This window comes from Hemiscyllium ocellatum, chromosome 31 (assembly GCF_020745735.1).
Source record: "Hemiscyllium ocellatum isolate sHemOce1 chromosome 31, sHemOce1.pat.X.cur, whole genome shotgun sequence".
Classification (NCBI taxonomy): domain Eukaryota; kingdom Metazoa; phylum Chordata; class Chondrichthyes; order Orectolobiformes; family Hemiscylliidae; genus Hemiscyllium; species Hemiscyllium ocellatum.
Window position 1 is genome coordinate 20,014,092 of NC_083431.1, and position 14,064 is coordinate 20,028,155.

Here is a 14,064-nt window from a genome sequence, read left to right on the forward strand (position 1 = left end):
AAACATTCTCCCTACAAGTTAGGTGGATTGGCCATGCTAAAATTGTCTATAAGGATGTGCGGGCTAAATGGGGTTATGGGAATAGGGTAGAGGGTCTGAGGTTGGGTGGGATATTTTTTGGAGGGTTGGTGCAGACATGGCAGGCCAAATGGCCTCCCTCCATACTGTAGATATTCTTTGATACTATAATAATACTCTCTGTCCCCCTTGTTGTTAAATTTGGGTCACAATCCTTTATCAATTTAGTTTCCCAGAAAATAGCAAAGACAAGAATCGCAGTCCTATCATCTTTTGTGTTCAGCTTTGTGTCTGGTCATGTATGAAGTATTTCTGAGATACACATCATCTGGATGAACCTTCACCCTTGTGTTTGATTTGCCAAATAGCCTGTACAATTCAATTTTATCATCTTTGAATCAATTGGAGATTAACTAATGCAGTATGAAGCCTAGAGCTGCAGTTTCCAGGTACTAAACTTGGGTGAATCAGTTTTAGATTAGATTAGATTACTTACAGTGTGGAAACAGGCCCTTCGGCCCAACAAGTCCACACCGACCCGCCGAAGCGCGACCCACCGATACCCCTACATATACCCCTTACCTAACACTACGGGCAATTTAGCATGGCCAATTCACCTGACCCGCACATCTTTGGACTGTGGGAGGAAACCGGAGCACCCGGAGGAAACCCACGCAGACACGGGGAGAATGTGCAAACTCCACACAGTCAGTCGCCTGAGGCGGGAATTGAACCTAGGTCCCTGGCGCTGTGAGGCAGCAGTGCTAACCACTGTGCCACCGTGCCGCCCAGTTATTAAAACCCTTGATTATTGAGTAATTAATTAAATAGACAATGCATTGATAGAACAATCATTGATTAAGGCAGAATGCTTTTAACTTTTTGTCACTTCAATTGAAATGTGGGCTCGCAGTAATTGAATTTACTCACCCATGCTGCGATGTGTTTTGTTTGTTGGGTGTTTGATTATATGTATGTGTGAATAAACGAATGGGCTGTGTTAGGCTGATGTATGGTGTTGTAAGTAATCCAGATCATTAAAGTCTTAGTAGTCAAAGATTCAAGTCATCAGGAAATTTGAAGGTAAGACCAGACCACCACTAGGCTGCCAGTAATTGAACTTTTAATTCACTCTTTACATTCTTTTTGCAGAACAGATTGAATGACAGAGCCCAGCGATATGTTAAGTTCGAAACATGGTTTCACAGTCTTTACCTCATGACTGCAGCACACAGAGACTAAAATGCTGATATTATAAATTAGCCTCCTTGTGCAGTGTGCCTACTGGATGACTTTTGTTTCCAATTAGGATTGCATTGACAAAGTACTGAGCCCTTGTAGAAAATGCAAACAGTGGGCACCTGCCTAAAGTTGAATTTAGAAGAAATAAAAGGTGACTGAAAGGCAGCATCACACCAAGAACTATGTGCGAAACAAAAAAAAAGACAACAAAGTACAATAGAAAGAAAATAATAACAGTGGGTTTTGACCTGAGGGTCAGAGCTACACTACAGTGCCCTCAGCAATAGAAAAATCAATTGGCTGCATACAGTGCAGAAGGGAATGTAGATGCAGCCTTCACTAACTTGCCAACCATTAAATGTTTATTGCTGCAATTAATTGCCAAGCACTAAGACAATTGACCATTGCTCCATCAGATATAATGGCATTATATGGGCAAGGATGAGATTATTATGCACAGTGGCATGTTACAATCTGGTGTGCTAATTAAACTGCCAGGAATGTAGTCACAGATCTTGTGCCCATTTCCCAGGTGCTGCAGAGAGATGTGCAATTACGCAGCATCTTTCAAGACCAATACACCCATAGTCCTTTAAAGTCAATTAAATATTTTTGACACATAGCCATGTTGTAAATATGGGTAAGGTGTGGGCTGATATACACACAGCAAGGTCTCAGAAACAGTACTCTTGGCCAGGGCATTAGGTATTCCTAACTGCTTGGTGAATAGTGCCAGGAAATCTTTAATGTGCCTGAGCCAAATAGGGTTGTTGATTTAATGTTGAATTCAGAATTACAGCGCTCTTATCATGCAGATTTCAGCCTAGATTTTGTTCTCCGTCTGTAATGGGACATTACGTTTTAGAGGACACCATGACTATGTTTCATTAAAACATAAAATATCCTGAGGGAGCTTGAAAGGGTGCACATTGTAAGGATGTTTTCTCTTATGATAGGATATAGATCGGGGGTCACTTTTAACAAAAGGGTGAGGGAGCTATTGGAAAGACAGAGGGGGAGATTTTCTTTTCTCACAGAAGATAGTGAGTCTTTTGGAATTGTCTCCCTCAAAATGTGGAGGAAGCAGAGTCTTTAAATATAGTTAAGTAAGAGGTAGGTAGACTCTGGATAAGCAAGAGATAAAAGGTTATCAGAGGTGGGTGGGAATATAGTAATGAGTTTACAATCAGATCAGCTATGATCTAATTGAACGGCATGGCAGGCCTGAGGAGTCAAATGGCTCCTAAGTTGTATGTTACTATGTTTTATAAATAAAAACTGAATGTGTTAGAGAAATACAGCAGGCCTAGTAGCATCCATGGAGAGAGAAACAGAGTTAATATTTCAAGTCCAGTATGACTGTCTTCAGAAGTTCAGACTTCTGCCAGATCTGCTGAGTTCCTCCTGCATTTCCTATTTTTATTTCAAGTTTCTGGCCCCTGCAGTCATACAGCCACAGAGATGTACAGCACAGAAACAGACCCTTCGGTTAACCCGTCTGTGCCGGCCAGATATCCCAACCTAATCTAATCCCATTTGCCATCACTTGGCCCATATCTCTCTAAACCCTTTCTATTCATATATCCATCCAGATGCCTTTTAATTGTTGTAATTGTATCACTTCCTCTGCCAGCTAATTCCATACATGCACCACCCTCTGCGTGAAAAAGTTGCCCCTTAGCCCCCTTTTAGATCTTTCCCCTCTCACCCTAAACCTATGCCCTCCATGTCTGGACTCCTTCACCCCAGGGAAAAGACCTATTTACCCTATCCATGCCCCTCATGATTTGATAAACCTTGATAAGGTCACCCCTCAGCCTCCAATGTCCAGGGAAAATAGCCCCAGCGTATTCAGTCTCTCCCTAAAGCTCAAATCCTCCAACTCTAGTAACACTCTGCTAAATCTTTTCTGAATCTTTTCGAGTTCCACAACATCCTTCCAATAGGAGAGAGACCAGAGTTGCACACAATATTCCAAAAGTGGCCTAACCAATGTCCTGTACAGCCGCAACATGTACTCAGTGCTCTGACCAATAAGGGAATGCATACCAAACGCCTTGTTCACTATCCTATTTACCTGCGACTCCAGTTTCAAGGAACTATGAATCTGTACAAAGGTCTCTTTGTTCAGCAACTCTCCCCAGGACCTTACCTTACTACATGTATAACTCCTGCTCTGATTTGCCTTTCCAAAATACAGCACCTCACATTTATCTAAAGTAAACTCCATCTGCCACTCCTCAGCCCATTGGCCCATCTGATCGAGATCCCATTGTGCTCTGAGGTAACCTTCTTCGCTGTCCACTACACCTTCCAATTTTGGTGTCATCTGCAAACTTACTCACCATACCTCCTATGTTCGCATTCAAATCATTAATATAAATCATGAAAAGCAATGGACCCAACACTGATCATTGTGACACAGGCCTATTTTGCTTTTATTTGTGTGTTTTTGTGTATGTTTGCTAGTCATGCATCAACTACAATAACCAGAGGGGTGCTTTAAATATTGTTTAAAATTATAAACATGCATTCATTCTGCTGTAGACTATCAAGTTATGATGAAGTAATACTGAACATCATAGTAAAAACATCTTCTTGAAAGTTTAGGGAGTAGGTTTGCTTGCTGAGCTGTAGGTTTGATATCCAGACGTTTCATTACCTGGCTAGGTAACATCATCAGTGGTGACCTCCAAGTGAAGCGAAGCTGTTGTCTCCTGCTTTCTATTTATATCTTTCTCCTGGATGGGGTTCCTGGGGTTTGTGATGATGTAATTTCCTGTTTGTTTTCTGAGGGGTTTATAGATGGCATCTAGATCTATACGTTTGTTTATGGTGTTGTGGTTGGAGTGCTAGGCCTCTAGGAATTCTCTGGCATGTCTTTGCTTAGCCTGTCCCAGGATAGGTGTGTTGTCACAGTCAAAATGGTGTGTTTTTTAATCCTTGTGTAGGGCTATGAGGGAGAGGGGATTGTGTCTTTTTGTGGCTAGCTGGTGTTCATGTATCTTGGTGGCTAACTTTCTTCCTGTTTGTCCTACATAGTGTTTGTGGCAGTCCTTGCATGGAATTTTATAGATGACGTTGGTTTTGTCCATGGGTTGTACTGGGTCTTTAAAGTTTGTTAGTTTTTGTTTGAGCGTGTTGGTGGGTTTGTGTGCTACTAGGATTCCAAGGGGTCTCAGTAGTCTGGCTGTCATTTCTGACACTTCTTTGATGTATGGTGAGGTGGTTAGGGTTTCTGGCTGTGTTTTGTCTGCTCGTCGTGGTTTGTTCTTGAGGAATCCGTGCACTGTGTTTTTTGAGTATCCGTTCTTCTTGAATACATTGTATAGGTGGTTCTCCTCTGTTTTTCGAAATTCGTCTGTGCTGCAGTGTGTGGTGTCTCGATGGAATAGCGTTCTGATACAGCTTCGTTTGTGTGTGTTGGGATGGTTGCTGGTGTAGTTGAGTATTTGGTCAGTGTTTGTCGGTTTTCTGTATACGCAGGTTTGTAATTCTCCCTTGTCCTTTCTTTCTACTGTGACGTCCAGGAATGCGAGTTTGTTGTCAGTTTTTTCCTCCTTGGTGAACTTTATGTCTGTGAGGGTGTTGTTGATGATGTTAAGTGTCTCTTCTATCTTGTTTCGTTTTGTAATGACAAAAGTGTCATCTACGTAGCAAACCCAGATTTTTGGTTTGATGGTTGGTAGGGCTGTTTGTTCTAGCCTTTGCATTACCGCTTCTGCTATGAATCCTGATAGCAGAGATCCCATGGGTGTACCGTTGGTTTGTTTGTAGATTATATTGTTGAAAGTGAAGTGGGTGGTGAGCCACTTTATTGGTTTCTTTATGTGGACATTGCTGACATGACTATTATTTATTACTCATACTTAAATGACCTTGAATCAAACAGCTTGCAAGATTATTTCACAGGGCAGCTAAGAATCAATCAGACTGCTGTGGATCTGGAGTTACATAGGCCAGGCCAGGTAAGGATGGCAGATATCTTTCCCTAAAAGACATTAGTGAACTGGATGGGTTTCCACAACAGTCAGTGAGAGATTCATTGGCATTATTACTGAAAACAGATTTCAATTTCAGATTTCATTAACTATTTCTACAAGTTGGTGTGGTGGGCTATGAACTCATGCCTCTACTGCGTTAGCATAACCCCTTGCCAACTAGTCCACTGACATTACCACTGTCTCCTTCATTCATTCTCTTTATTGTTTTCTGAACTGGGGCATTTCCACATTGTCGCAATTTCAGAAAACAATTCATTTTCAGTGAAGCTTTGACTTTTCTGCCCTTGATGCACAAATGAAATCTGCCGCATTGTCTTTGAAGTGTGAATCTTTAGATGGTATTGTTAATGTTCTGTATTGCGGTGTTTCTTTCAGACAACTGCGCAGTTGTAATGGAGATTGACCATGATCGACAGATGGTTTACTCAGAAACGCTGTCGCTGGCTAATTATGACCGGGACATGCTGCTGGCTGCCGTGCAGCCCTCAGAGGAACAGGTGGCAAGCCGTCTCACCACCCCCATCGTCACCACCCAACTAGATACCAAGAACATCTCTTTCGAAAGGTAACAATTGCTGCTTCCGTCCATATAGGTATTGGGCAGTAAGAGACTAAGGGGTGACCTTATATAGGTCTATAAAATCATGAGAGGCATTGATTAGGTAGATAGCCGATAGCTTTTCCCCATGGGAGGGGGGTATAAAAGTAAAGGTCATAGGTTTAAGGTGAGAGGGGAGAGGTACAAGAAAGGGACAACTCTTTCAAACAATTGTCAGAGGGTGGTGAGTGTCTGGAATGGACAGCCAGAGGTAGTGCTGGAAGTGAGTGCAGGTCATTCTGGTATAATGCGCGTTTTGTTAATGTGAATTCATTATAACACAATTGGTGAATTGGGGACACTGTTTCTAAAGCACGAACTTTTAAAGCATGTATTGGTTAGAACGCAGTTCGGGCTCTATTAGTTTAAATGCTGCTGCTATTACACCATTTTCTTATAACACGGGATTATATGAGAATGGAATTACTGCGTTATAGCAGAACCGACTGTACAATTTTGTCTTCTATGAATGGGATGGGATAGCTATGCAGGGATACGGGCCAAATGCAGGCAAATGGGAGTAGTATCATTTTGAAAACTGGGCAGCATGAGCATGTGTTGAAGGGCCTGTTTCCATACTGTATACCTCTGTGACTCTTTTAGTCATAGAGTCATAGAGATGTACAGCACAGAAACAGACCCTTCGGTCCAACTCGACCATGCCGACCAGATATCCCAACCCAATCTAGTCCCACCTGCCAGCACCCGGCCCATATCCTTCCAAACCCTTCCTGTTCATATACCCATCCAGATGCCTTTTAAATGTTGCAATCGTACAAGCCTCCACCACTTCCTCTGGCAGCTCATTCCATATACGTACCACCCTCTGTGTGAAAATGTTGACCCTTAGGTATCTTTTATATCTTTCCCCTCTCACCCTAAACTTATGCTGTCTAATTCTGGACTCCCCGACCCCAGGGAAAAGACTTTGTATACTTACCCTATTTATGCCCCTCATGACTTTATAAACCTCTATGAGGTCACCCTCAGCCTCTGACACTCAAGGGAAAACAGACCCAGCCTATTCAACCTCTCCCTATAGCTCAAATCCTCCAACCCTGGCAACATCCTTGTAAATCTTTTCTGAACCCTTTCAAGTTTCACAACATCTTTCTGATAGGAAGGAGACCAGAATTGCATACAATATTCCAAAAGTGGCCTAACCAATGTCCTGTACAGCCGCGACATGACTTCTCAACTCCTGTACTCAATACTCTGACCAATAAAGGAAAGCATACCAAATGCTGCCTTCACTACTCTATCTACCTGTGACTCCACTTTCAAGGAGCTATGAATATGCACTCCAAGGTCCCAAGGTGTGTCATAAGAATGTGATCAAACATCACTTCCGGCTATCCAATACCAAAGGACATTGGGAAACATGGCCAGTTGGTCAGAGTTATTGGACAAGGATCCCTGTCAGAATATTTGTGCTTCCAGGACACAGGTTCAGAACTTTGGATTGAGTTCAATGTAGTTGAAGTAGAAATGTTTTGGATCTGAAATTTTGACGTAGAAATCCAAAAAAAAATTAATGCTCAGATCAAATTCTTGAATCAGGCTTTGGTCCAAGATCTGAATTCAAACTTAAACCTCAATTTTCACTGTTTTTGAATTCTTTGCTTACTTGCAACAATTGTACTATTTTAATTCAAATTGATTTTCTCAAAACATGGATCAAAAGGCAAATAAAGAAAAAAATGAAAATATTTCGTTTACATATCCACAGACAAGTAAACTAATTATAGAAGCTAACCTCATGAATACACAGAAAGAAATGTATTTTTACTAAAGTTTGAGAAGAACGTAAATAGAAACTAAACCAAAATTTCAGTAGTAATTCTGAGATCTCTGTTTCTCTCAGTCTTGATGTTTGGGTACTAACATTTCTCACCCTGATTATACATAAGGTATTTTCTCAGGAGAAGTTCTCATTGTTTACAATAGTTTTACTGGAAGATTGCTGTGCACAAAAAAGAGTTTTCTTGAACTTCCACCAAAAATTAATCCATAGATTACGAGAACCCCTTGAGGAAATTCACCTTGATTCTTCATTTTCCAAATATTCACCTTCATCTTCAATGGATAGTTAAAAGCATCATTCAGGAGGACACTCTGGAGGTGCAGATACATGGATCTCCTTGAGAATTGGTAGGAAATTTGTATTGCTAAGAGTCAATTCCCTTGACCTTCAGGAAGAGTCCCAGACTCTGAGACAATGTCAAAAACCTCAGACAGATCCAACATCCTTATCTGGAATTTTTTAACCTAGGCATGAATGAACTTGATTAATTCCTGTGTAACAACTAATTCCACAATCACTCTTATTGACTCTAAATTCTCCAAGACCCCTTCATTAGCACCTTCCAAACCTACAACCACTTGAAGGACAACAGCAGCAGATAAGTGGGAGCATCGCCACCGACACATTCTGCTCCAAGTGTTCCCTCTTCCCCACCATCCTTCTGCCATTCCCTAATGTATAATTAGGTCAACATGAGGGTTTAGTTAAGAAAAAGAAGGAAGCATATGTAAGGTATAGACAGGATAGATGGAGTGAATCCTTAGAAGAGTATAAAGGAAGTAGGAGTATACTTAAGAGGGAAATCGGGAGGGCAAAAAGGGGACATGAGATAGCTTTGGCAAATAGAATTAAGGAGAATCCAAAGGGTTTCTACAAATACCTTAAGGATAAAAGGATAATTAGGGAGAGAATAGGGCCCCTCAAAGATCAGCAAGGCGGCCTTTGTGCGGAGCCGCAGAAAATGGGGGAGATACTAAATAAGTATTTTGCATCAGTATTTATTGTGGAGAAGGATATGGAAAATATAGACTGTAGGAAATAGATGGTGACATCTGTCCAGATTACAGAGGAGGAAGGGCTGGATGTCTTGAAATAGGTAAAGGTGGATAAATCCCCAGGACCTGATCAGGTGTACCCGAGAACTCTGTGGGAAGCGAGAGAAATGATTGCTGGGCTTCTTGCTGAGATATTTGTATCATCGATAGTCACAGGTGAGGTGCTGGAAGTTGGAAAACATGGTGCCACTGTTTAAGAAGGGTGGTAAGGACAAACCAGGGAACTATAGACAATGAACCTGACCTCGGTGTTAGGCAAGTTGATTAGATTATGTACTTACTTACTGTGTGGAAACAGGCCCTTCGGCCCAACAAGTCCACACCGACCCTCCGAAGAGCAACCCACCCAGACCCATTCCCGTACATTTACCCCTTGACCTAACACTACAGGCAATTTAGCACAGCCAATTCACCTAACCTGCACATCTTTGGACTGTGGGAGGAAACCGGAGCACCCGGAGGAAACCCACGCAGACACGGGGAGAATGTGTAAACTCCACACAGACAGTTGCCCGAGGCGGAAATTGAACCCGGGTCTCTGGTGCTGTGAGGCAGCAGTGCTAACCACTGTGCCACCGTGCCACCCTGTGTTGGAGGGAATCCAGAGGGACAGGATGTACATGTATTTGGAAAGGCAAGAACTGATTAGGGATAGTCAACATGGCTTTGTGCATGGGAAATCAAGTCTCACAAACTTGATTGAGTTTTTTGAAGAAGTAACAAAGAAGATTGATGAGGGTAAAGCAGTAGCTGTGATCTATATGGACGTCAGTGAGGCATTCGACAAGGTTCCCCACAGGAGACTGATTAGCAAGGTTAGATCTCATGGAATTCAGGGAGAACTGTGGGCAGCACAGTGGTACATTGGTCAGCACTGCTGCCTCACAGTGCCAGAGACCCGGGTTCAATTCCCGGCTCAGGTGACTGACTGTATGGAGTTTGTATGTTCTCCCCATGTCTGCGTGGGTTTCCTCCGGGTGCCCCGGTTTCTTCCCATAGTCCAAAGATGTGCAGGTCAGGTGAATTGGCTATGCTAAATTGCCCGTAGTGTTAGGTGAAGGGGTAAATATGGGTGGGTTGCATCAGTGTGGACTTGTTGGGCCGAAGGGCCTGTTTCCACACTGTTAGTAATCTAATCTAATCTTTCTTACACAGAGGGTGGTACGGGTATGGAATGAACTGTCAGAGGAAGTGTTGGAGGCTGTTACAATTGCAACATTTAAGAGGCATTTGGATGGGTATATGAATAGGAAGGGTTTGGGTGCTGGCAGGTGGGACTAGATTGGGTTGGGATATCTGGTTGGCATAGACGGGTTGGACCGAAGGGTCTGTTTCCATGCTGTACATCTCTATGATTCTATGACTGCCTCCCTAACAGAATTGTGGGTCCACTTACAGCACATTGACTACAGTGGTTCAAGAATGCAGTTCACCACCATCCTCTCAAAAGCATCTGAGGGATTGGCAGTTAATGCTGGCACTGCCCACTTCCTATGAATAAATAAAAAATAGCACCACAATGTCTGATTACAAACCCTCCGCACTTCTATTCTAGACCTGTCCCACGCAAATCTGACTACCTGCCTGGTCTGACTGGGCCCCATAATCCGATTACCCTCCGTTACCTGGGCCAACCTCCCCTACCTTGCAATTACCACCCTATAACCCTGATGCACTCACCTACTCAACCACCTTACCACTCTTTCATCTCACATATCAAATACCCACACTACCAATCAGCCTCCTCACCAAACCCTGACTCTACCAGCTTACCAACCTAGCACCTCACCTACCTGCCACCATACCACCTGTTGCCGTGTCCAACTCCCACCCTGCCTACTCACCCATTCATCGACTCACCCACTCTTTCACCTATTCACTAGCATTTACACTGAGTATTGAAACTTACAGCAGCTAGTGCTCCAAACCAAAAGGCGCGTGGTCTGTCTTCCTCCAAGGTAAAAACAGTGACTGCAGATGCTGGAAATCAGATTCTGGAGTAGAGTAGTGCTGGAAAAGCACAGCAGTTCAGGCAGCATCCGAGGTGTCTTCCTCCAAGGCCACTTTCCTAAAGCGCTTCTTTCGTATGTACTTTGCCAAATAGATCATGATTCAATGTCTTGGCCAGAAATACAAAGGAGCACCAAGGTACAGTGAAGTAGAAGCAGACCAGTAAACTGACTGTGATAGCTGCTTCACGGAAGCTTCCGGCTACTGACTCCCTGCAAGACCTTTGCACTGTTCCTTTTATCTTTTAACTGATTTCCTTGGTTCACTGACAGCTCTTGAATTCATTTTGCCATTCCTCAATCCATACATGACTTTTTGATTTTGTTTATGTTCTTACCTATATAGAATATAAGGGTTATATTCTGACTTGTAAGCTGCAGTCTTGTGCCTCATTATTTTCCTCTCAGACTCTATTCTAACTCTCTATTGCTTCTTTTCTTTCTTTCTTCACAGTTTGCAGGAACACAAATTACATGTGTACAACCTCTTTCCCAGCCTCCCTCTTGACCCTCTTCACTTTTTTCCCAGTTGCTTCAAGCATGACAGAAAGCTAAAAGAGCCAAGGCTTGATCTCATAGGCATTTTGCTTTGTTGTATCATTTGGGATACACTTTCTCATCTTCCCAGTGTCAGCAATTCAACAATGTTTATTAAATTAGCAGCTGATGGCCAACCTAAGGGCCAACTCATGTGGCACAAAATATAGTGGACTGTGAAGTTTTCTAGAGTGATGTGTAATGGTGAATTTAATCACATAGTCATTTACTTACAAATGAATTACAATGTTCCATTTTCCAGCCTCTGCTTAAATGGTGTAAGTTTCTTAATTTCAAAACTAATCCCTTCTAAAGCAGACGTTTCTGCAATGAGCGTTTTTGTACACATCAATCCTTGTTAGTTGGTACCACTTCCAATTCTGTACAATAACCACACAGAGGATGACAATTGAACTATCAGGTTTTTCGCACATATTTTTGTCATATTTACTGTCAGCATTCCTAAAGTGCTGTATAAAGTAATTTAATCAGTCATCTAATTCAGTCGTGTTAGCGTGTTAAGTTGATATTTTTGACCTAACAGACATTTTTCAATGCGTATTTTATTTGAGTATTAAACAAAAATGCACTTATTTTCGATATATTGTTTTATACCTGATCACTGTGTTTTTGAAAGGCTAAGAGAGATAGAAAGAGAGCATTCCTTCCAGTTCTGCTTTTATGAATGCAGTTTTTTCTCTCTCTGTCCAAAAGCTGTTGCCCGAAGTATAGTTTCTTTGTGTATTCCCATGTCTGGTTTCATTTTTTTCAAGCTGCATAAACTGTAGACAACTTCAATGTGGAACTTCCAGAAAGATGTAAATTAAACCAAGTTAAAAGTCACACAAAACCAGGTTATAATCCAACAGGTTTATTTGGAAGTACTAGCTTTTGAAGCACAGGTAACTGTGGAGTAGGATCAAAAGACACAGAATTTATAGCAAAAGATCACAGCATCATGCAACTGAAATGATATATTGAACAAGCCTAGATTGCTATTAAGTCTTTCATTTTTTAGAATGGGTTGCAGGTTTCGGTTCATTAATACATAAATCCCAGAACTTCTTTCATGTCATATTCTCGAGATAACTTAAGGTTTTATTTAAAGAGGTGACATCTCAGCTCAGAGAATGCGTTAAAGGTGTGAGGTTAGAATCTGTCTGTATCCCAAACTTGAGCCCAACTGGTTCTATTTCCAAAGTAGAAATTTATAAAATGCTACATGGATTGACTGCCTGTAGATTGTGTGCAACCCGTACAACCCTACTGCCAAATAAACCTGTTGGACTCTAGCCTGGTGTTGTGTGATTTTTAACCTTGTCCACCCCAGTCCAACACCGGCACCTCCACGTTGTAAATTGAAACAGTCAGAATTGCACTATAATCATAGCCTTAATCTTATTTTTTGGTACCTTCTGAGGCCAAGTGGGTAAATTTATAGAGCTAGATTCAACGGGTTTTTTGAAACTAAAATTGCTGGAGAAACTCAGAAATATTCTGATGAAGAGTCACTCGAAACATTAACTCTGCTTACTTCTCACAGATGCTGCCAAAGCTGCTGACTTTTACCAGCAATGTCTGCTTTTGATCCAGATCTCCAGCATTTATAGATCTTATATGACTTGACAAGGTTCTTTCCCTAGTCTGTACAGAGTTAACTGATCTCAACTACATAAGTCCATTCCAGTGGTCCAATTCCTTTCCTAATGGAATCTACTGAACTCAGACAAGATATCTGCAGCCAATGACCACTCTATTTACAACATCATGTGAATATTTAATTACAAACTCTTTAAACAGAATGTTGATGGTGAAGGTTAATTATTAGGCCAAGTTCATGGCATTCCTTGGCAATTCTGTTCAAGCAAAGTAAAACAAAATGGTTTTTGTATCGATCAAATTTCAAAGAACAATGTAGAAAACACTGGACGTCTAGAAATAAATGTGGGTAAGGTTTGAACTCACTGTAAATACATTCAATTACCAGAGTTAAAATCAGGCCAGAGGACTGAACTTGGGTTCCAACTACAGCATGTAAATACCACTGTAAAGACAAAGAACATAAAATCACTACAAGTGTTGAAGCAGGCCATTTGACCCATTGAGTCCACACTAGTTCTCCAAAGAGCATCCCACCCCATCCCAGTAACCCTGCATTTCCCATGGCCAGTTCACCTCAGCTGTACATCTCTGGATGCCATGGGCAATTCATCATTGCCAATCTACCTATCTTTGGACTGTAGGTGTAAACCTGGGGAGAATGTACAAACTCCACGCAAGCAATCATCCAAGGCTGGAATTGAACCCAGGTCCTTAGTGCTGTGAGGCAGCAGTGCTAACCACTGAACCATCCCCAAAGTGCTTGAGAATGGGAAGATGTCTATTTTAGCTCAGCAGTAATAATTGATATAGTACAGTTCAGTTATCAACCACAACAATATGCCTGGAGAAAACAATATCTAGGGCATCAGTGTGAATTTTTCACAATTCCCTACACTGGCCATCTTACTGGTTAGTTGGCTAAATTGGTCAAATTAAACCAAGTGTTGCACAAATTAAAAATTGCATTGAAACAGTTAAACAATTAATACAGAATTATTATCTTCATCCAATCAATCCTGAATTTCCTGAAGATTCTATTGTCACTGCCTCCTAGAAGGATACTTAGCATCTTACTAACTGTCCATGATCAATTGGCTGACAATTTAAGAATATAATAACAGGTGTTAGTCAAATGGCACTTCATATTTCAATTCATTCACTCAAATAATGATTAAAGTTTAAAAATGTACCTGAC

The 14,064-nt window shown here is 41.6% G+C and overlaps 1 protein-coding gene across 2 annotated transcripts in view; it reads left to right on the top strand.

Moving 5' to 3' along the window:
* The window catches only part of ankrd13b (ankyrin repeat domain 13B), a 368,410-nt gene that overhangs the window by 298,703 nt on the left and 55,643 nt on the right, over positions 1-14,064 (top strand). For both annotated transcript variants that reach the window (XM_060847952.1, XM_060847953.1), the window contains exon 6: positions 5,640-5,829. In XM_060847952.1, the coding sequence (XP_060703935.1) occupies positions 5,640-5,829 (190 nt within the window). The remainder of the gene's footprint in view (positions 1-5,639; positions 5,830-14,064) is intronic.